The sequence below is a fragment of the Pteropus alecto genome, unplaced genomic scaffold (assembly GCF_000325575.1).
Source record: "Pteropus alecto unplaced genomic scaffold, ASM32557v1 scaffold20, whole genome shotgun sequence".
NCBI classification, from domain to species: Eukaryota; Metazoa; Chordata; class Mammalia; order Chiroptera; family Pteropodidae; genus Pteropus; species Pteropus alecto.
Genome location: NW_006436298.1, coordinates 35,761,103 through 35,784,980, shown reverse-complemented (window position 1 = coordinate 35,784,980; position 23,878 = coordinate 35,761,103). Strand labels below are relative to the sequence as shown.

The 23,878-nt window shown below is 34.6% G+C and overlaps 1 protein-coding gene across 1 annotated transcript; it reads right to left on the bottom strand.

Moving 5' to 3' along the window:
• Positions 1-5,155: 5,155 nt before the first annotated feature.
• SLC25A46 (solute carrier family 25 member 46) lies at positions 5,156-23,637 on the bottom strand. The gene is made up of 8 exons (XM_006913275.3): positions 23,212-23,637; positions 20,453-20,495; positions 19,096-19,153; positions 16,911-16,988; positions 16,354-16,454; positions 13,038-13,094; positions 11,772-11,829; positions 5,156-7,248 (listed from the first exon to the last, which is right to left on the bottom strand). The coding sequence occupies exons 1-8, from the start codon at positions 23,498-23,500 to the stop codon at positions 6,670-6,672; spliced, it is 1,263 nt and encodes a 420-aa protein (XP_006913337.1). The 5' UTR covers positions 23,501-23,637; the 3' UTR covers positions 5,156-6,669.
• Between the last annotated feature and the right edge of the window lie 241 nt (positions 23,638-23,878).

The window sequence follows — 23,878 nt, the reverse complement described above, 5'->3', positions numbered from 1 at the left end:
TAGTCCTTCTGTCAGATGTCACTAAAGCAAGGCAAACTTTTTAGCCTGGGGACCAACCTAGGAGTGCAAGAATTAAGCAAGCCTGAGTTAGATCCTAGCTACACTACTTACTAACTGTATCATCTTAGGCAAAGCACTCAACCTTCCAGTTTCAGTTCCTTCATTTGTAAAGTGAGGATAGTATCAGTACCTACTTCAAAAGGTTGCTGTACAGAATATATGAGATAACGCATTTAAGTTCTTAAGGATGTGGGCATTCTACTAAGTTAGCCTTTGTTCTTTTCCTAAAGAGCAGATATTATTAGACCATTGTTGGGGAAAGGGTGAATTTCCCTCTTCTACTTTTCTTTAGTTCTTATGCCTGGACTAATAATAAAACAATAAAATTAACACAAGACTAGATTAAAAGGAGAAAAATCAATTCAATATATGTGCATGGAAGAATCATAATATGATGCTCAATCATAAAATGAGGCTCAAAGCAATGATCAAACTAAGCATCTTTTTATTCTATCAGACAAAGAATAAATTTGTGAGAAATTGACTGAACAAAAGAAGATAGCGTTCATTACAAAGGAATCTAAACAAGGTCTGGGCTTTTGTTAATGAGGAATTTTAAAATGTAGTAAATTAGGAAGGAGGCAATGAGATTTGAATACACAGACTTTTTGTCTCTGAGTTGTTTGACTCTAGCAATACGAGTGTCTCCCGGCTGCAGGGCGGACATCTTTCACCAGGGAGATTTATTTCCCGCATTCGAGGAGACGAGGGAGGGTCAAGGTGCCCTTCTGGCACTGGCTGCTGGTTAAGTAACTTTAATTCAAAGTAATCAATACGCCATTGTGGGATATTTTAGAGCAGCCTGTCTTGGGCTCCAGTACCATCCGTTCCTGACTTTGAGAGGGCCCATTGTGGTGAGACACTGAACTAGATTACAGGACCAAGGCTTGATTTCTGGCTTTTTCTTTGGTTAGTTGCTTAACTTTGTGGGTGGGCTGCGTTGAGGCAACCGTTTAACTCTTAGGCTGTTTACAACCTTCCCTAACCCTTCACTTCCGGTTTGCACTGAGTTTATAGGTCATCTAATAGTGTGTTTAGGGTCTTCTCAGTTCTTTTCTGAGCACACGTGTCCTGTCCCGGGTATGTGCATAGCTTTCTAAATTCCACAGTATACACGATCATTTTTGAAGCCCTAATTTCTCAAAGAAACCCTCTCCTTGGCTTTGCTTCCCTGTCTTTAGGCAGTCTCTTGCATGTCTCAACCCTTAGCCCTAGGTTGTTTCAGGTTTTTCTGATCATCTTACAATATTTTCAAGCAATGCTCACCATCTGTATCTATTTCCTCCCTAAACAGCACTACTCAGAAAATACCTGAGGACTGTTGTAAAAATCAAACATGGAAATGTGTAACACTTTTACAGACGATGATGCATAAGAAACCTTATTTTAGGAAATATGTTACTTGTTTTGTGAGCCACATCACAATTATATCAGAAATGTATTTATTTATTTATTTTTATGATTGAGGTAACATTAATAACATGTTTCAGGTATACAACATAATTTGATATCTGTATATACTATGCATGCTCACCACCAACAGTCTAGTTTCCATCTATTCGCCATCTATTTGACCACCTTTATCCACTTCACCCTACCCCACCCCTTTCCCTTCTGATAACTGTCATTGTTATCTATGAGTTTGTTTTATTAATTTATTTTTATTTTATAGTCTACATGTGAGTGAAATCTATTTTTGTCCTTTTCTGACTTATTTCACTTAGCATAATACCCTCAAAATCCATCCATGTTGTCTCAAATGGCAATATTTTATTTTTTATGTCTGAGTAGTGTTCTATTATATATATCACATCTTTATCCATTTATCTGTCGTTGGACACAGGTTATTTCCATATCTTGGCTATTGTGAACAGTGCTGTAATGAACACAGGAGTGCATGTATCTTTTTGTTAGTGTTTTCATACTCTTCGGATACTCAGAAGGGGAATTGCCGGGTCATAAGGTAGTTCTATTTTTAACTTTCTTAACTTTGATGGATCTCCATACTGTTTCCCGTAGTGGTTGTGCCAATTTACAATCCCACCAAGTGTACTAGGGTTTCTTTTCTCCACATCCTCTCTGATACTTGTTATTTATCTATTTGATAATAGATAAATTATCTCACATTCTAAAAGGTGTGAGATGATTTCTTTGTGGTTTTTATTTGCATTTCCCTAATAATTAGTGATGTTGAACATCTTTTCATGTGGTTTGGCTATCTGTATGTCGTCTTTAGAAAAATGTCTATTCAGATTCCCTGCCCATTTTTTAATCAGGGTGTTTTTTGTTGTTGAGATGTATAATTTCTTTATATTTTTTGGATATTAACTTCTTATCAGAAATATCATTTGCAAACCTTTTCCCATTCTGTTGGTTGCCTTTTCGTTTTGATGGTTTTCTTTGCTGTGCAGCTTTTTAATTTGATGTATTTCCATTTATTTTTGTTTTTTGTTTTCCTTGCCTTTGAAATCAAATTCACAAAAATATCACTAAGATAGAATTTTTAAAATGGTGGGCAAAAAGTTTTTCACATATGTATCTTTCTTGATATTCATTCCTACCTACAAAAACATCACTTTTATTTCTATAGGTGTAGAAAAATGTTTCTTTCTTCCCTTATGTTTTTTGGCTGGTCTAATAACTTGATTGACATTAGGACAAATTAATAGGATAAAAACAAATTTAATTTTGTACATAAAGAAGCTCTATAAAACATTGAGACTCAAAGAAGTAACCATACCAGGAAGCTTTTATTATTTTTTAGACAAAGAAACAATAAATTTGTGAAGAATTGACAAGGCAGAGTTTGTTCTATAAAACATTGAGACTCAAAGAAGTAACCATAGCAGGAAGCTTTTATTATTTTTTAGACAAAGAAACAATACATTTGTGAAGAATTGACAAGGCAGAGTTTGGGCTTGGGGTAGTAGATGGTGAAAAATTAACGAGGTTTATTTATACAGCCCTCCCAACCCTAAATTTCCTGTCTCTGGTGATAAAGATACCTTCTACTCTCCTGGTACAGGGAATATAATTTTCACATGGGAGCTTCGTCACCCACTTTCATGAGGACAGAGGAAGGTCAATGTCCTTCATGAACTGTAAGTACCTTTAATTAAAGTAATCAATATGCCAATATGGCATATTTTGGGGTGACATATTCTGAACCCCTACATCATCAGCCTGTATAGTCAGTCCTCCAGCATCAGTAAGAGAAAAAAAAACTAGTTTTACTTCAACATTTTATTGAATGTTTTCATATTATACAAGTTACTGAAAACATTTAAAACACCAGTGAGACAAAAACAACTTAAAAAAAACACACACATGTAAAGACAAAAAACACCTCTTCTAGATGAGGTAATACTGTATGAGTCATTGTCGAATCACAAATTTTTGTTACTCTGCTATGTACAGCTTGGTACCACATCAGTGATACTCAATGACTCAAAAGATATTACATATTCAGTTTGTATTAGAAAGTGAAATGTACAACTATTTGAAAGAGAAAGCAGAAATGCCAAAATTAAGAATCACTCAAATCCACATGCATTGTGAATTGTTAACAAAGGGATTTTATTTGCTTATATATTATTGATAGTAATTAGTTCAAACCTGGCTATCTTCAAGCGTTGGCAGAGTAGCCTTTTATGTTAAGACATGGGAGTAAGCAAACTGAGGGCAAAATCTCACTTAAAAACAAATATCAGTGTTTTTTTATACAGAGCAAATGTATGGATACACAGATAGAAATACTGAAGCACTTGTGCCCAACCAGTAAAGTGAGTTTTGTGCAGTTACAACAAAGCAAGTGCAAAAAGACAACTATGAAGCAGTCAGGCATGACTGTCAAAGTGAGCAAGACTTCTTACCCCTGTTTTGTTTCTGAAAACACTGGCTAAGTTATCGAATTCCCCAATCCATAGCCATTTTGAAATTCGCTTGTTTTCATTATTTTATATTTATATCATCTAGTGCTGGGAGTTTGGAGACGTGACCAAATTTTATAAATTTAGGGATTATTTTTCATGGGACCATAAAAAGGTGTCTCAAGGGAGATTTATAAACAGATTTAGCAAATCAATTCATAAATTCACTTAACATAATAGATTAATATTAACTAGGTGTTTCAGTTTTTAATTCAGTCCTTTTGGACTGTTTGACTCAAATTAAGAAACCCTGCAATGTAATAAGACAAACATATCGCACTTCAGCTCCATGGGCAAAATCCGGCTTATGTAAAAGGACCATTGGACCTGTGGAATATTTTAATAGAACCTTATTTGTAATACTATTAATCGTTCTAAATTTTTAAAAATGTTATTCTGAGCTATTATCACCTTAAGAAATGTAGCCCATGTATATTTGCTTCTGGCACCTACATGCTAAAGAGCAATTTATTTTTTTTATTTATTTCACTTATTCCTTTCTAAATTCAGTTAAAGATATTTGGCCAGCATTTAAGTGCTTGAATTTTAAAGAATTTTATATTTCAACTAATTTGGAATGACAACAAAAAAATTAATATTTTACTTGCCACATTTCAATTTTAGTTTTAATGTTAATTTGTATTCTTTCTCCAAAGAGACAGAAAATAGGACCAACCTTACTTGTGTGTGGTTCAGGCTATTAGTCTTGTAATGATTCCATAATAAGCAGATTTATATAACTGAATCTTCATGCTAACTTCCATCAAATAATCTTGAAATACTTAATTGTTAGCTAGATAAAGGACCTCATAGATTTTTCACTAGTAATTACTTGGTTCCATTAAGATTCTCTTCTAGAAATTTTCTGAAACTTGAAATTTTCAGAAGTTTACCCTTCTCTGAAACCATCTTCTTTGATTATAATAAAAAATGAAAGGTTTTCAGAAAGTTGGACATATTATAAACATCTAAAAATGTAGTTAGCAGTTCAAAAGCAACAAAAACAATTTAAATGCCATAGGCTAGACAAAGTAAACCATAATCTAAAAGAGTAACCATAAAATACAATATGTTACCAGCACGTATAATTTTATTTTTCCCCTCGGTAGAATTTAAAAATGGAAAACTTATGTGTTTTATTAATTAAAAACACACGCACGAGATAGTAGAGAGTTGCTACTTAAGTACTATTTTACACTTTTTGGATATCATATTTTGGTTCCAACACTATTAATCACAAAAAGTAACCATTTCATTGACATTTAGAAAGTAAAATAAATGTTTGTATAAATTCTAGGTTGGACAACATCAGTGTATAGTCATTGCACTTCAGTGTGCTAAATGGTTCACAGTAAAACTGTGATGGCTCACATGAGGAAATGAAACTAAAACATTTAAGGATGGATCAGTCAAATGCATATTATTTTACTATACAAAGAGTTTCACCCATTTAGGAACAGACAGAATTTTTTTATTAAACTGAGCAACAATTTTTTTGATTATTTGTTGAAATTTACTTCTTTTCCTCATCCATAAAAAGCAAGAACTAACTTCCCTTAAAGTTTGTATTTTTTCTTCAGTATTCAACCAAACAAGTTTAAAAGGCGGTGAGGATAAATCTGCTTTTCTCTTTATGTATATCTAGTTTGGAGAATAAACTATAAGCAAAGGCTAGAAGAAAATAAAAACAAAAGCCATTATTTAATCATGACTATACAGAAGGCAAGAGACACAAATTCCCAGGAAAATTTTAATTTTGTCTCCACCAAGACAAGTCATTCAGAAATGAAAGTGACGTTCCTTTTAGCACACGATTTGTAAATTTGGAAACAGTAATAGTTGTCATGATTATTTTATATTCTATCTTTGTTAAGAGTGGCGCTAAAAACAGCCTGATGATTCACAGACTAGGTAAGCAAATCAAGCTTTATAAACATGGCGAATTTTAAGATGCTGGCATTGAAATGCTGGATTTGGAAATAGACAAGTATGTTGTTTGCCTTAAACCTTTTGGGTACCTTGGCTTTTAATGTTTTATTCTGATAGTAAAGCAGAAAGTGCATGACTTCATTTTAGGCAATAAACTGATCTAAGAATGGAAAATTTGTAGAGATGTACATAAATGGCTTTATACAACATGCCGCCATCAAGCAGTTACACAGGGACAATGCAATTTAAAATTCTTCAACTCCTGCTTACAGATTGCCAAATCTAATCCTTCTTGTCTTTACCACTGATGACATAATTTATCTGCTTAAAGGTAAACTATGACCTCTTGATACTGTATACTATATTAAGGGTGACATATCAATATCAATCAAGAAGGTGAAATAAATATGTAATATATATTAAAGTCAGATGGAATAAATTCAGCTCTGTGAAACTGTTTTGTTTCCTGACAAATTTTTGCTTCAGCCCAAGATCATTTTTAGTTCAGCATGCTACACTATCTAGAATTTAATGTATATGAGCATTATTTTTATTCAGTTTTCAAATATGGAATACTTTTGATCCAATATACCTATGCCTTTAAAAAAAAGAGTCTATATAACCAGCATGGGCTTTTTCTACCAGTTTCACATTCTAATCCATTTTTTATCCCACTATTCACCTTTATCCCTCAAAATTTCATAACGAAGTATCCAGATTATATCTTTTAGACTAATCAGGAACCCAAATTTCAAACACTATTTTGAAGAAGTGTAGAGTAAATAATTTTGGTAATCTGTAAAACAGCTGCATGTAGTGTGTACTGTATTATAACAGCACCAAACCCTTTATAAAAACCAAGCATTCCTTCCTCTTGCTTTATGGTATTGATACAGTCTCTCATTCCCTCATACTGTGTATTAATTGGAAGCACTTCATAGCCAAGGTCTGTATTGTCAATTATTGTGCGTGTTCCTTGAATGTGAAGGCGGTGCAAAACTGTTTCCAAGGGGTAAAGTATAACATCAGAGCAAAGACTGGCAGCAAAGTTAGCAATAAGTTCTGGAAAATAAGCATCCAACATACTCTGCACTGGGCTAGTGCTCTCAGCTACATGGCTATTATAAGTCTTTCTCTTTAGAATTAGTAGGATGAACTTCTGAATTATTGAGCTGATGATGTAATGAAGAACCCCATGCAGCACCGTAGGGAAGATCAAGGAAAAGAGCGGAAGTAGTCGTTTGCTATGAGGCACTCCCATGCCTATCACTCTTCCAATGCCTTCTTTAATACATTCCAAAATTCCGGTGTTATCTCGAATTATCTCACTCTGAAATAAAAATGTCGAAACGAGTAAAAGTTAACATTTTCTTATTCTGTCACAAAAACGGGCTCTTTTTAGGTCTCTTTTAAGTCCTTACTAACGGAGGGAACCATCAATGGTTTGCAGACTTCAAATGCTATCTAGGTGTTTGATTCTTTTTTTTTTTTTCAAATGAAATTTCATAAAACAGAAAGCAGTGAGGCTTAGAGCTATTTTTATTGAAAAGGGAAATAAGGGAGAAGATGAGGGTGGGCGGGCGTACCTGATTTCCCTCAAGAAGCTCCTGAGAACTCATTTTGCAAAGCAATAACTATATGACAACCTAAAGAGGTAGCACAGTGCTTAGAGTTCTTAAGCATGGGTTTACACCCTGCCTCCATTTAACATCTCCTAAGACTCAGTTTATCATTCTATAAAAATGAGATTAGTATCACTTACCATTTATGCACAGAACTGCTGGGAGTATTAAATGAAAGAAGGCATGATGCCCAGAGGCACTTAATGTTAGTCATTATCATCCACAATGTCTCTGCCTTTTTACAATTTTGAGGCTACTATAACAAAGTTTGTGATATAGATTACTGAGCAATAGGTAAAAAAGGGAACGCTAACAGGCCAATTTGGCTGTAGCATGACTGAACAACAGAATGTGTAAAACAAAGTTAAAAACGTAGTCAGTAGCCATACCATGAGACTGAGTAGACTTTGCATTCTAATCAGATGGAAAATAACTGGTTAGTTTTAAGCGGAAGATGGACAAGATATAATTTATATTAACAATGGCTGTTGTGCAGAGGAAGACAAAAACACAGGCTGAGAAACAAGTTAAAAAGTTATTACATAATCCAGAAAAGAGGTGGTAATAGACTGGACTACTGGGTAGAAATAGAAGTAAAGTGCTTCAATTGTGCTTTTATCCTAAAATTATAGTCAATGAGAATTACTGGTAGATTAGATTTGGGGTATGAAAGAGAAAAGTCAAGGATCACCTCAAAGATGTTGGCCAGAGGCAGTGGAGGCATACTAGAGCCTTTTACTGAGCTGGGGTATTAAATGAAAAAGCAACTAAGAAGCATGATATATGGGAGGGAAATGAGTTTTAGCTTTGGGGTAGCAACGTGGGAGAGAAACCCAGAGCTCAGATATAGTAAGTCTAAGGTATAAACTTGGAGTTTACAATCTAGACTGCAAGGAAAAGGTCCCAGCAGGACATATTATGAGAGTTTTCAGTAAACAGAATATATTTAAAACCATGAGACTAAAATGAACTCACCTAACCTAGTCCATTTCCCTATCTCTGGCCCCTCTTCCACTCCAGTCTATTTTCATCATAGCAACCAAATAAAGACATGCCAGATCCCATTACTCTTCTGCTCAAAGTCACCAAAGACTTTCCATATTCCTCAAAGAACAGGCCAAATTATTACGATGGTGGACAATGCCCTTATGATTTCTCCCCCTCTTACCTCTCAGACCTCATTTCCTCCTGTTTCCCCCATTTTTAGTGAGCTTAAACTATACTGGCCTCTTTTTGGTTGGTTCCTCAAACACATGAGATACAATCCCACCACCTCAGGGTCTTTGCATTTGCTTTGCCTCTATTTAGAATGTTCTTCTCACAAATATCCATGTAGTTCTTATGCTCAGACCCTTATTCAAATGTCACCTTCTCAGTGAAGCCTTTCTTGACCTTAAAAATAGCAACTGTTTCTCCTCGCCCATTACACATCTTATTTAATTTCCTTATTTTATTTTTATTCTCTTTAGCACTTAGCACCATCTCATATACTTGTTTGTTATGCCTATCTTCCCCACAAAAACATAAGTGCTGTGAAAGCAGATTATTTTTGTTTTATTTGCTGCTGTATCCTCAGGGTCTACAACAGCACCTGATTGAGATCGACATTAAATAAATATTTAATGAATTTTAAAAAAAGAGCAGTTAAGGAAGACTAACTGAAAAGGTAAAATGAAGTCAATAAAAACCTTGATTTAATACTATGCCAAGAAGTCCGAAATTGATTTTAGGGAATATGAGTCAATATGGAAGGAGCCTTAGTGAGCAAAAGGATGTAAGCATTACAACTGAAGAACATTAATCTTATATGAGTACCTAGAATGGACTTTAAAATGCAGGGACTAAAACAAGCATTGTTAACAAAGATAATAACGCATTAGGAAGTTTATATTTAAGGGCTCTAGGAGGTGTTCTTCAAGAGATCTATGTATGAATGGGTATTTTTCAAGGGAAAGAATATTCTCAAAGAGATCTGAGCTCCCCAGAAGGGCAAAAAACCACTGAACATAAAGTGGGAAGAAAGAAGGTAACATAATAAGCTGAGTGAGTGGTAAAGAAGGGATGAGAATGGTTGCCTATCAGTGGAGAGTAAGAGACAAACCTCAGATACTTATTAAAGTTAGAACTAAGAAGGCATGATGATTGGTTGGTTATGAAGGATAAAAGAAATATAAAAATCAAGACTTTCCTAAAAACCAGAACTAAAGTCTTGAGTCTTTAGGGTGAAGATAATAATAGTACCATTACAGAAAAGAAGAGGCTCAAAAAGAAATGTGTACATAACTTATTTTTCTTTTCCTAATTCTCAATTCGAGGAATGCATAAAAATATAAAAATGGGTCAACGTTTATGTGAATAAAACAGTTTCTGATTTAGCATTCAATTTATGACATCCCCCACAAAATCCTCTTTAGAAATTATGCTGCCTTTTTGAGAATTAAGTCATTAATAAATAACGTGGCTTCAGATTCTACCAATTTGGCTGTTTGCAGAGGCCATCAACTCTGTCAGAAGATGTTATCAGAAGGTTGTTATGGAAGGGACAAGTGGCAGTGAGATACAAAACAAATGTAAATAAATAATAATATAAAATCTAAAAAAGCCCAGCTAATTTCAAGGGAATAAGACAAGATTGTTTTCATGAGTTCAGTCTGAGGTGAAGACAATTTAATTCACTTAAAGAGATTAGAGTTAAAATGATTCGAGAGAGTAAATGAGTTCTCTAGGATAGTGAATATAGGATAAAGAGCAGAGAGAGTCAAGGATTGAGCCTTGGAGTACAGTAGAAGAGAAGGTAAAGAGCTTACTAAAAGAAGAGAAAGATGTGCAAGAGAGGAGAAATCTAAGAAGGAAAAAAAGATTTCTAGAAAATCAGACAAAAGAAATTAAAAGGAGGCAGTTAGCAGGTAAAACCTGGAGCAGGAAAAATAGGGAGTAGATATTGGGTTAAAAAAAAAAACCAAACTAATACATAGTGAGCTGGACATTTTACATAGATAACTCATTTAATTTTTATAACTCCGTTATTCAAATACTATTCCCATTTTATGGATGAAAACGTTAAGATTTAGAAAGGTTAAGGCATTTGTTTCAAGTCACAGATCTAATTTAAGTGGAGAAATGTGATTCTGATAAGGATCTGTCTGAACCTAAAACTTGTTTCCCCCAATATAGCATGCTGCCTAGTTGCTTTTTCTTAAATAATTATCTTCCTGCTATTTTTTCCTTATTTATAAAATGAGGATATATTTTAGTGATAACTAAACTGCAGCCCCATGTGAAGATTATTGCATTTATTTAACACAATGCCAAATGCAAGGGGAAAGCAAAGTATATTTGGGTAGCAAGATGTTAACTTCGGTTAACTGAAGTTAATTCTAAAAAAAAAAAAAAATCAATGATAGGGCCAGAAAAGCAATTAAGTAGAAAAAAGAGTAGTTAGAAGAGAAAAGGCTGATCCAGTGAGGTTTTTAAAGAGGGAACTAATACGTACTAAAGACAAAAAATATACTAGAGGATCTGATGTTGAAGATGGAAGATGGGTGGTATATAATTAGTTAGAATTTGTGCATAGGTGAAGTTAAAACTATCTTCATCTTATAGTTTTAAATGTAGAAATGGGATGTTGAGAAAGTACATTAATTTGATGTACCTGAAGCACCACCACGTGGTTAGAAATAGTAAAACAATTTAAGACACAAGCAAGGAGACTGCTTTAGCTTTGTAGTACTTAACACACCATAGCATGAAATGGTCCATAACAGGCATGTTTAAAAAGGATGCTGTTTGTAAACTACCTCTGGAGACTACCTGCTCACTGTTAGAATTATTAGACATCGTGTTTTATGTTCAGGTAATTAGTAATTTATTGTCCTATGATATGCCATAACCATTTGAGTTGTGCATTCAGGTCTTAAAAAGTTGAAAAACTCTACAAATTCTTTGTATTCAGACAGAGCAAGTCAGAGGCTGAATTCTGAGATACCTGAATGAAGAATATAGCTGCCTATGGAAGAGATAAAAAGATTTCAAACTAAAAAGTGTGAAGTAAGTTTGCTAAGGCAATAAACTCATCAGCAATGTCCCTTATATATAACCCAGAATATATCTGTGGCATCTGTGAAATAAAAAATTTAAAAGGACATTGTTTAAATTGTTCTGTTACACAATCAGAAATACACACTATATTGAATATTCCAAAAAATAACAAGGACAATAAAAAATAGCTCACCTGTACTGTTTCAATTAGGCTTGCTGAATAAAAAGGCATTGCCACCATATAAGTTAGACTGTAGAAATTAAAACAAACATCAGCATACTGAAATAAGATGTTTACACTAAATTTTTAAATATCTATTTTAATATGTCGATATAACTTATATTCAAGCCTAAATATTTTTAAGGTTTTCAACTATGAATACCTATAAAGACACTTCAGAGACCTGTAACATAGAATCTTTGTTATTCAACAATTAGAGATAAAAACTTAAATATTAATAACACAGGGACAGCCTGCAAAAAAAAGAGATTTTATTTTAAACCAGTATAAAATGTAGGCTCATTTATGATTCATTGTTTGGACATCTACCTACACATAGCTAATCTAGCCTACAAATCTGATACTTAAAATTTAGGATGAGGGATCTATTCTAGTGCTTGGCCTTTTTAGTGACATCTGAACAAGTACACTGTTCTGCTATTACCCTATATCATCATTATCCATTCCCGGATTTCCCACCCAGGAAAGCTAAGCCAGTCTTCAGTGGTGAGTGAAGTCCCCGTCTATTATTAAACAATATTGTACAGCTTTGCAAAGTTGTTTCCTACCACTACTATTTAGACTTAGTAATATTACAACTTTGCAAGCCTGCAAAATATAGTTATTTAAAATAATATCAAGGTGGGACTTACCTAACCCTATGGGCCAGGTCCTGGCAAGTAGTGGTTTTCAAGGTGAATGGAACATCACTAAGTAATAATGTGCTGGAATGCCCCACAGAGGGAGCCAGCAAGCTGGGGGGGTTTCCAATTCACAATCTTCAAAAAAAATTAAAAAGTGAAGAGTAAAATTCTAATCTACAAAAATGGTCAGTGTTGTAAAATCACTAAGTGCCTTCAGGACTACATTTTAATGACACTAAAGTTTTGAGTTTGCTCATTACCATAAAAATAATTTGTAACTCTGCTTAATAATAAATAATAACAATTTTCCTGGTAATTCGGGTTAAAAAAGTTGAAGATCTCTGCTAACTTTCTAAGAACACAAAGAAAAATTAGGTTGTGATTTCAGCCTTTCAACTTAGATTTGTTTTAAAGATAACACATATTTCAGGTTTTTATTCCTCAACTCTATGTTACTTGTCTTTTGAAGTTTTAGTCCCACAAATAATTCATTGCTCTAATTTCCTTCAGTATAGTTATTAAATAAGATTTTTTTCAGTTCTAACACTATGAAAATTTATAGAAAATTTCAATATAAATGCACTCTGATACTTACGATTTCAGTAGAAGGTGTTCTCCTATTTGTTTAGGATTCCATTTATGTGAAACCTCCCTAAAAAATAAGATAAACTGAAGTAAAATAAAAGCCATGTTATTTAAAACATCTAGAATTGGCCCATTTTCAAAAAGGTAATCAAGTTTTAATTTTAAAAATAATCTATAGGAGAAATATATTCTAATGGTGCACATTTTTCTTTCTCAGACACACTTCAAACAACTGTAGTGGTTTGAAAAGAGAAAAAACATACAAGGTATTTTTGTATGTGCTGATAGAAGGGGATGACAGAGAAGGAAGAGTTATAACTGAATATAAAAACAAAAAAAAGAATGATTGAGGAAGGGAAAGGGAAACAAGGAAGAGGATAAAAGGAGGAAAAAATCTTTAAAAAGTATGTAAGAGTGAGAATCAAAAAAAACAAAACAAAATTAACTAACTAATGCAGAACGACGTATTACATTTATGTAACATCTAATTTCCAAAGTGCCTCTACTTACTATGATGACATTAATTTTGTGCCCTTTATTATATTCTATTTTTTGAGCACCTACTGCATGCCAGGAACTGTGCAAAGTGCTTTACTGAATTATTTATGATCCTCACAATGGCTCTGTTACCCCCATTTCACACATGACGAAATTGGCTCAAAGAAGGTTCATATATAACTTACCCAAAGCCATACAGCTAGTTAATAGTAGAACAGGGTTCTAAACCCCGATCTCTATGACTTGAAGTCTGCACTCTGCCTGTACTGCCTCTCATCTCATGTGATACGAGAATGAATCCTATGAGATACGTGGAGCAGGGATTGTCACATTTGTTTTACTTATGAGAAAATAAAGGTTAAAAAGATCACAGGGACATGTTCAAAAGAGGTAAGCAAAACACCATATCTGGAGCCAAGGTCCAGGACTGTGTGCTTCCTGCTATTTAGGTTAACTCTGGAAACCAGAAAAGAAAGTAAAAGAAGAGAGGCGAGTTGAAAGAACAACAAAGGGGAAGTTATAGCAACAGAAAAGTCAAAAAGGAGAAAAAGACTATGGAGAGTGAAGGGGAAAGTAAATAAGGAGGCAGAAAAAAATGAAAAGGCAGCTAGAGGGGATAGAAGGGAAGCGGGAGATGGGACGGAGAGAGGCAGAGAAGCAGAAAAGGGGAGTGTGAAATAAAGAGGAGACTCGCTGCCATCAGTTCCCGTGATGAATCTGGCACCCATTGCACCATGGCCACAGCAAGAACCTGAGAAAACATTTTCTCTCAAGTAAGTGAATATGACAAACATAAGGAGATAAAGGAATAAATATATGTTATATTGAAAAGAAAGGAAAGTAATCATTAATAAACCAAGTGCTCTAAAAACAAACTCAGTACAAGTATAGCATGGGTGGTATGTGAACTTCTCTACATTTTTCTGAGACTGAAAGGTCTGCAGAGAAATTTTTGTACAATAGAACCATCATCTCTGATTTATAACACCTTAGAGAGCCTTCCAGATCACATTTGATTAATGCTAGAATACTAATATGAGGCCTGAACAACCACAGTGGCTGTCACTGCAACTACCTCATTTTCTTGTTGATCCAAAAAATTCACCTTGTCAGGGGCCAACTGTGGATTAAGAAACCATACAAAGTTTTTAACACTGTCCCTGGGAGAGTCCTACCAGGTAGCACTTAAACAAATGTATGCCTTCCAATATTATCTATTACCATTCCTTCCATATATTTCTAGAATGGTTCCCTTTCAGTTATACAGAATTGTGACTGTCCCAAGCATATATCGTTTTTCGCATGCTTTTCTACTTCGACTCTAATGCTCATTCTATTTTCACTTAATGGCCTTGTATCCTATTTCAGAGGAAAACAGACTCAGCTGCAAATTTCCCAAGTTTCTCCACCCTCTCTCTCCAAACATGCCTAACAATTCTAGTTCTCCTCTCGGAGTCTAGGACATTATTGTCATATTGCTTACTTTCAATTTATAGCTATTTTCAATTTGTTTTGTGAGCATCACTTACTGCTCCCTCAAACCTTTCCTACCACACACACATATACACACACATGCATGGTACACACCTGCACACTCATAAATTGCCCAGGATTCTGTCCTTTGTCCACTCTCTGTCATTTAGTTTGTATTTCTCCTAAGGAAATTTATCCATCCTAATACTTCAACTGCTACTTTTATGCCACAACATTCAGAGCTATGCCTCCAGCTTCAAATTTTCTCTAAGACTCTGATCCATGGTTCCAACCACTTATAAGACATGTTCCCTCAGGATGTCTTGTAGGAATCTCAAAATCATCTAATGAAGTTTAAATTCCTTATTTTTTTTTTCCATTTCAACTTATTCTCCTTCATAAATTCTTCAACTTGATTCCAATCTAGAAATCCCAGTGACTGCTAACAATTCACTCTCCCACAGCCCGATTCATAATTTATCACCAATTATCAATTACACTTAACATGTGTCTCTTAGCTCATCTCTTTCTGTTCTATTCTATAGTTCAGACTCTTCTCAGTCTGGCCTAGATCACTATAACAGTTCTCCACAAGTCTCTGTCTACACCAGTCCATTTTTTTTTAACGCTGCCACTTGACTATATCCTTGATCAAAGCACCCAAACATTTAAAAATAAAAATAAAAAAAAACCCCTTAGATTTCCAATTCCACAGAGAATAAAGCCTAAGTTCCTTATAAAAGCACAGCCATGCTTCATTCTAGCACCTCAGCCTCTTTTCCTGTTACTCTACTCCATACATGTCCACTAATCCCAATGCATAAGACAATAAACGAAACCTTCCAAACTCCATAAAACTGGGCGTGCTATCACCTCTACTCAGAATCTTCTTCTCTTCCAAGTCAATTCCTACTCATAATTCAAGATCTAGCTCAGATTTCAGTTCGTTTTTGAAATCCTTGCCAATAACTCCATGCAAAGTGTCTGCTGGGCTCTGAAAAAGATTAATTACAGCACTCATCACAATGTACTATAATTTGCTTACATGTGTTTCCTTCACCAAACTGGCTACTTAAAGAGCATGAATTGCTCATATACCCATTTTTTTTCCTTAGTTGATAGTTGCTGAACATAGTAGTAGGAGCTGAATGACACATCTCAATAGATACTACACCAGAAAGGATTTTTTTTTTATCACATACTAATTCAGTAAGATCTAATTAATTAACTTTATTGTTTCTTCTCTTAGGTACTTCAGGCAAGTTTTCAAAATTCAAGGTATTTATTAGAAGTGATCATATTTTGTCATATTTTTAATATGAAGCTAATAGATTGAGAAAATGCCAAAACGGTACCTTGGTAATGGAGTAAATTCACTGATTAGTCCCTCTGCTCCAAGTGTGACTCCCTGGACAATAAATGTACTTCCCATTCCTTTCCAAAGGGCCCTCGGTCCCTAAAATGAACAAAATTTATTGTTATGTTAATGGCTAAAACATACAAAAAAGGTCTCGACAGAATTTGATATTGAATGTTTATTGATATTTTCCAATAAGGTATTATTTAAAAAGACATTTTAATAGATAACTACAACTAAATTAACTTCTGTCATTATTTTAATGTTTGTCAGGTGGCCTATGTCTAGGTCAAATAAGCATTTCAATTAATTAAATACCTCTAATACTAATTAAATGCCCTTAATATATAATTAATTTTGGCAAAGGTGTAAATTCACTTATTACTCAGTGACATCAAAAAGATGTCATTATCATGTTACATTAGGTTTAGTACAAGAGTTAAGATATTTTTATTAACTACACTATAAGGAATGATTGTTGCTTTAATTATTACTAAGGCCAAATGGCCCTTACATTATAAATAACTTTACTAAAATCTATAAATTAATTCTCACCTGAGTTTTGTTAAAGCTGTACATAATATTGATGACTGTAAATGGAGTGAGATGATAATGCCTAGCATGGTAATTAACCTGTAAAAAAGATACTTCATGATTATTTTGTTGTTGTTTCAATAAGAAATAACAAGGGCATGAAAGATATACAGTGGAGTCACAGCATAAATAAAAGTTCAATTCTAAAGTCAGTATAAATTATATACATAAGCAAAATTACTCTTGAAAGTGCTTTAAATAACTTATTGAGTGCAGTACATATGGTTACATAAATACAACCCTGAAGACCAATCCAATCCACAATATACATAGCAATATAGAATATATAATAAAGGCCTTGCTAGTTGAAATTTATGTTTCTTTTAACTCTAGAATTACATTCAGTGTGGCAAAATGTTCATTTTATTTAATGGCTAGCATTTTTCAAACTATAAGATATAAACAATTGGCAAATTACAAAATCAGTAAAGAGGGTCAGAACTAATACTTAAGTGAAATTATTTTTTAAAAGTATCAGAATGCATCACACATTCCAAAGGTATTATTTTATAAGACTTTTTTTTAAGTTACTCATATATATGTATATACCAGATCACAATGTAATAGTCACAATTTGTAAAATATATGCCAGAAATTCACTGTTCTGGGCATATACAACTGTTCATGCTTTTTAACTGGCTCTTTCTCTATATACATTTATTTTTTGGTGCTAGGCATAAACAGCTTAATTTGTAATTATTTATATCTTTTCTAACTCAATTTTCAAAGAAGATAAATTATAAGAGCTTTTGCCACAGTGTGGTCCACTGACCCTGGAGGGCCTTTGAGGGAATTGACACGTTCAAAATTATTTTTTTGATACTAAGGCATGATGTGCCTTTTTCCTTGTGTTGACAATTTCAATAACAGAGCAAAAGCAGTGGTGTGTAAAACCGTTAACTCTTTAGCATGAATCAAAGCAGTGGCACCAAACTACGTTTTTGTACTTATTATACTCTTCATCCCATTCACTTGTAAGGAGGAAAAAGCCACTTTCGCTAAACATTGTCCTTGGTGAAGCAGTTAAATATATCAATTTTATAAAATCTTGACTCTGGGGTATACATCATTTTTCTAATTAATATTTTGTGTGTTGCATAATGAAGGAAGATGGCTGTTGTGAGGAAAAGCACTTGTCTAAAGAAGCTGCAAGATGAACTAGCCACTTTTTTCATGGAACACCCATTTTTTTTCCTGGAAAACCTGACAAACTGTAGTTACTTACACTTGGGACAGATATACTTTTAAAAATAAATAAAGTGAGATTATTTTAAAAAAACATAATGATAGCATTTGCTGCCAGTGATAAATTTGAGTACACAGGCAAAAATTAGAATTCTGAAAAACCTGTATCTACCTTCAAGAGCTTACCAATACTAGAACACTTTTCTGGTGAGATTGGTAGTGAATTTAATGATTTAATGGCTTTTTGATACTGTATAATCAAATGTTATAACATTTAGAAGACCTATATGACTTAGTAAATCGACGTTTTTCAATTAATCAATGCATGATGTAACAGAATCTATTCAACTTGCAGTATAAATCAATAGATTTCAATGTAACAGAGTATAAAAAGTTAATTGATTTTTCAGATTCCACAATGTAAATAACCTGTAAGAAATTACCACCTATTCAGTTTTGTGTAGTATCAAAGAATATCTGCCAATTATCTGAAAAAGATAAAAATACTCCCATTTTCAAACACATGTATGTATAAGGCTAGTTTCTTTCAAAAACAATGTATTGTGACGGATTGATTGCAGAAGCAGGTATGAAAATCTAGTTGTGCTAGACAAAGAGGCTTGAAAAATAATACTGTTTTCATAAAAATGTTATTTATGTTAATATCTAATTTTTTAAAAATAAATTAAAGAAATACATATTTAAATGTTCCCAGTTCTGATTTCTGAAATGGTAAATGATGATAGGTATAACCCATACAAACAAAAGTCCTTTGGAGACTTCGATAATTTTTAAGACTTAAAAGGTTTCAAAGACCAACAAGTTTGAGAACTGACATATTATAGATTTTGGTACATTTCACATGGAATAATGCTTATGTGGTCTCAACTATTTATCTGAGTTCTGTACTTCAAATTTGGGTTAGTACTATTGTTTAGAAGGTAATAGAAAGTACATTTACCTGACATTGGCGGCGGAGAACAATGCAAGGATGGGCCAATACATTTTCTGTAAAGAGACTACATAAAAATAATTTATAAATATACATAATAGAGCCAACATTTAATTTATAACATATATGTATCCAAAATTATTTTTGCTTGAGGAATCATGCAGTTTCCCATTCTTAAAAGTAAAAAAAAAAATTAAAAAATGTCTAGACATGTTCGCAAATCATTAATTATATCAGTAACAAAATTCAATATGAAAACTAAAGCCAGATCTGCAAACTGGTAAGGAAAACACTATATAATACTAATATGTACTGTATAAAATGAAACTATATTTCTGTATGCCTGATATGAGAAACTCCTTTCTTCGACAATTTAAATGCCCCTTTCTATTTCTTTCAGACGATGTCTCGTGAGCAAAGTTTCTATCACAAGAACCATCTCTTTTTCACAAACCTCATTCTATAAATTTTGGTTTTGATGTACTTTGCGCTTAAGCTATGAGGATTTTAATGACCATGTTAACTGGTTACTATTTTACATATAAAATATTTCTTCTGAAAACATTTCTCACAAACTAATAACAACTGTGGGCTTAAGCACTGACAGTGACACATGCCTGCATGGGCGCGTGCACACACATATAAAAATAATATACCAAATGAACAACAGCTTTAAGTACAGCGAGGCAAAAGAAAAATTAGCTATAGCAGAAGGAAACCTTAACAAACAAGTTTTGTTTCTACTGACATTAATATTCTCAAGTTTAATTTTGCAAGTAAGGTCATATGTTCTCCATTAAAATGTTTAAAACAATGAGTTATTCTGTCATGATATGTAAGCCTTTGTGCAATTTTAATATTTTTGAAACAGTATTCACTAAAGGTCACATAATCAAAACTAGAGGCTTTTCTTACACTAAATAATCATTAAAAATAAAAAAATAATAATAGTGCTCATTAAATGCTGATTGTAAGCAAAACCTAAACTCTGTTAGTAAATATCTTGTTATAAGTCAAATGTTTAGGGAGAAGTTTCATTGCAAAATTACTTCTTTTTTTGGAGTGGGAGATTAGATTAGATTTGATTTATTCTTTGGAAGACACATGAAAGGTGTTACAATTTTCCCAACAAAATTAGTTTATGATTATAAAATTCAATGACTAGGCTCTATCCTTACTAGAAAAAAGGCAACTCATAAATTTTAAATCATTTTTTTCTGCAAAATATTTTTGAATATTTAATCTACTGCTCCAAAGAATCACTCTAAAGGAAGCAATAGTATATATAAATAGTAATCATTTACCATTATTACACTTAAAATTTTTTATAAAAACTTAAATTGAAAATCCTTAGATAAAACATTACCTTGCAAGTCCAATACCAAATCCAGCAAATCTACTCAACTGTTCTAAAATAGAAGGAATAAGATTACTCATAATCAATATTTAGGTTTACTGTAAAAACAACAAAAATATTTTTTATTAACATGATATTCATTTATCTCCAGGTCCCAAAGTCAAATTCTGATAGAGGCCAGGGAAGTCCTTTGAATGAGTGAAGGACTCGGGGTTTGTGGCAAGTTGCAATACACAACTGCTCTTCAACTCCAATACACTGTTGCAATGTGGGACTGTGGGCTCAGAGTTTCTAAGCTGTGATTCTTTAAAAAATATATTCTCATTTTTATGTAATATCTTCCCATTAAAAAATATTTGCTACTTTAAAAAGTGTTAAAACATTGTGTGGGCCAAATCAAACACGTTTATAGGTAGAATCTAAGGGCTATCAGTTTTTAACTTCTGACTACAAACATAGAAGGCTCTGCCTGATACTGAAACACCAACTTTACCTCCCGTGTTGTAAAATTAGTCACTCCCTGTTACTGGAAAATGTCTACATAACCCAATAGTCACAAGTAAAACACTTCAAAATTATTAAATGGAAAGAGTACTTAATCAAAATGCATAAATAAGGCTATTTTCCCAAATTTTAAATATTTTGAGAGTAGTTACTTAATTAGGTCTCTGTGATAGACTGAGTTCACATGTGCTACTCTTGACGGCATATCTGTCCTCTTATTATAAAAGTTTACAGCTGGAAACATTCCTATGCATATGTTAAAACAGAAATTTTCTTCTTGACTAAAAACCTCAAAGTCATGATGAAATTTCACACCAAGGGACTAGTCATAAAATTTCAGCTATAATACAATATTCACAAAGAATGATTTTCTCATCTTTTCTCTCACCTTTCTGTCCCATCTCCCGTCTCTCTCATCTCTGCTCTTTCAAATGAAGCAATGCCCTCACTATTCCCTTAAAGTCAGAAGAAGACCGTGTAATCACAACTCTTGCGAAACCATTTGATTCAACCTTGCCTTAAAAAAATGTATAAGCAAGATAGAAGCTTCTTTTGCCCAACTTAAGGTACTCTCCTCCTTTCAACTTTTCCCTTTTTGTGTGTGCCGATCATCCCCTAATATCAACAGAAAATACCACTGATATTTTCTGGAAAATGTTAAAAAGGTTTACTAAGTCTCTCCGGCTTTTATCTTCCTTGCAAAGTTAGATTCACCACCCTCTTAACTGCTCTTAAAAGAACTCTGGTTTTATCAAGAGCTCCTCCTTACTGTAACCATTAAAGCATAAACTATGACAAGATAAAAACAAGCTCTACTGCCTAAGAAGATAACTGCGTAGCAACCATATATGCGTTTTGAATTATTTAATTTATAACTTTCTAGTACCGCTTTTGGGATCAATAGAAAAAAAAAAACGAAGTACACAAGGTAATTATAATGACACTGAGTAAGTCACTAATCCTTCTTCGCACTCTCATTTACTCACTATACATTTTAGGTCTAGTCCTTCCAGTTAACCCAAGTCACATAAATATTATTGTACTTCCAAGTCAAAATAGAATGGGAATAAAACTTATGTCTAGAATATGCTTAATGTTTAATGATATAACCTAATAATTTCAGGAGCATGGGAAGAGGCAGCCATTATTTCCATTTTTTGAAGATGTTGAGAATATCTAGAGCACAGTGTTACAATTAAAACACAGGTCTTCTGGCATCTGACAGAGAATAGCTGTCTTGATTCCAATGCCTTATCTTGAAGTCATATCAGTGAATTTTACTGTTTAGTGGAGTTTTTAAGTCAGAAAGAGGAAAGCAGCAGGTGTGTGTGTGGTGTGTGTGTGTGTGTATTCGCAATTCAATAAATCTTTAGGGAGCGCCCATGAATTTAGGATCTATAATTTATATAAGTAGAAAAGTGTTACTTTCAAGACCCTCAAAAGTAAAAGGAAATTACAACTTCTCCCTATATATTTCAAGTAAATCATTTGAGCGAGGCTCTGTTTGATATTACCATAAGTGTTACAAGAAAATGGGAAAGTATAAACATTTTCCCTTCTACCAAAAAGGTTTTGATGACAGAGGGTAGTTTGGGATCTAGGAAACAGACACAACTCCTGTAATTAAAAGGGAAAAGGAAAGAAACAAATACTTTTAGCCTACTATGTGCTCCACACTGTAGTAGGCATTACTCACGTCTCATTTTATTTAACACTCGAAAAACCCTGTTATTCTTCTATTCTCCTTAAAGAGGACAAAACTGAGGGCTCACAGACATTAAGAAAGTCTCTCAGCTTTTAAGTGACAGGGCCAGGTTTGAACCCATGCCTGCCTATGCTGAGAAATTTCTCCTTGCATATCACAAAGCTACAATTAATTATATCAAAGAAATACAGGGGTCATTTATTTAGGTATTGTTCACATGTTCTCCAATAAACGGTAAATAACACAAATTTCCTTCTTTCTTTATGTAGGCCATCGGATGTAATACGCCAAACACTTAAAATTTAGAAATTCCTACCACGCAGCCCATAGCTAAGACAGGTGTCTTTTCTGGAGATGATCCCAGAGAAAACATTTGTACGAGGACCAGGGAGAAGGCTCGCTTCAAGGACAGAGGACGAAAGGAGGGCAGAGGGTGTGCCGCGCGACAGACTCAGAGGCCCCGAAGGCGGGACCCTCTGCGCTGCTTCCGGGGTCTGCAGGCCGCGAGCCGCGGCTCTGCCACTCCACCCATCCCTGCCTCGTTCCAGGCGTCCCTCACCGCTGCTCTGCCCGGACACGCTGCCGCTGCCGCCGCCGCCGCCGCCGGGAAAGGGTTCCTCCACGGGGCCTTCGGGGGTGGAGGGGGCGGGCGCACCGTAGGGCGGGCTCTTCTCGCCCCAGTGTAGGTTGCGGCTACCCGGGATGTCTGGGGGAGTGGTCACCCAGTGGCCCAGGTCCGACGCGGAGCTGAAGGACCTTGCAGGGAAAGCGCCACCAAAGCCCTGCTCATCCCGGGCACCGCCGCGATAGCCCAAGCCATCGAATCCCTCCGGGCGCCGCGGATGCATCGCAGAGGGGGCAGGACGAGGCGAGCCCACGCGGAGCCCACCACCACTGGGCCCACGGCGTCTTCGGGCCACACAGCTTCTCCTCCACCTCCACCGTCGCGTCTGGGGAAATTGACAACCGGATGTCACGTTGTAAACCCGGAAGTTCACGGAGCATGTGACTGAAGCCTTTTCCGGCGGTCGGGAGAGACACGGTTGCTAGGGAGACGAGCCAGTAATCTAGGGCCTATCTTTAAAACTGTTGCCACTAGGGAGGAGGTGGTAAAATGACTGTGGGGTTAAATGAAACAAGTACCAAAGAAATACCGTGAAGGAATTAAGATGGGAGTTGCGACCTGGATGGGAGGAGGTCGAATAAAGATGTTTCATTGGGAGATA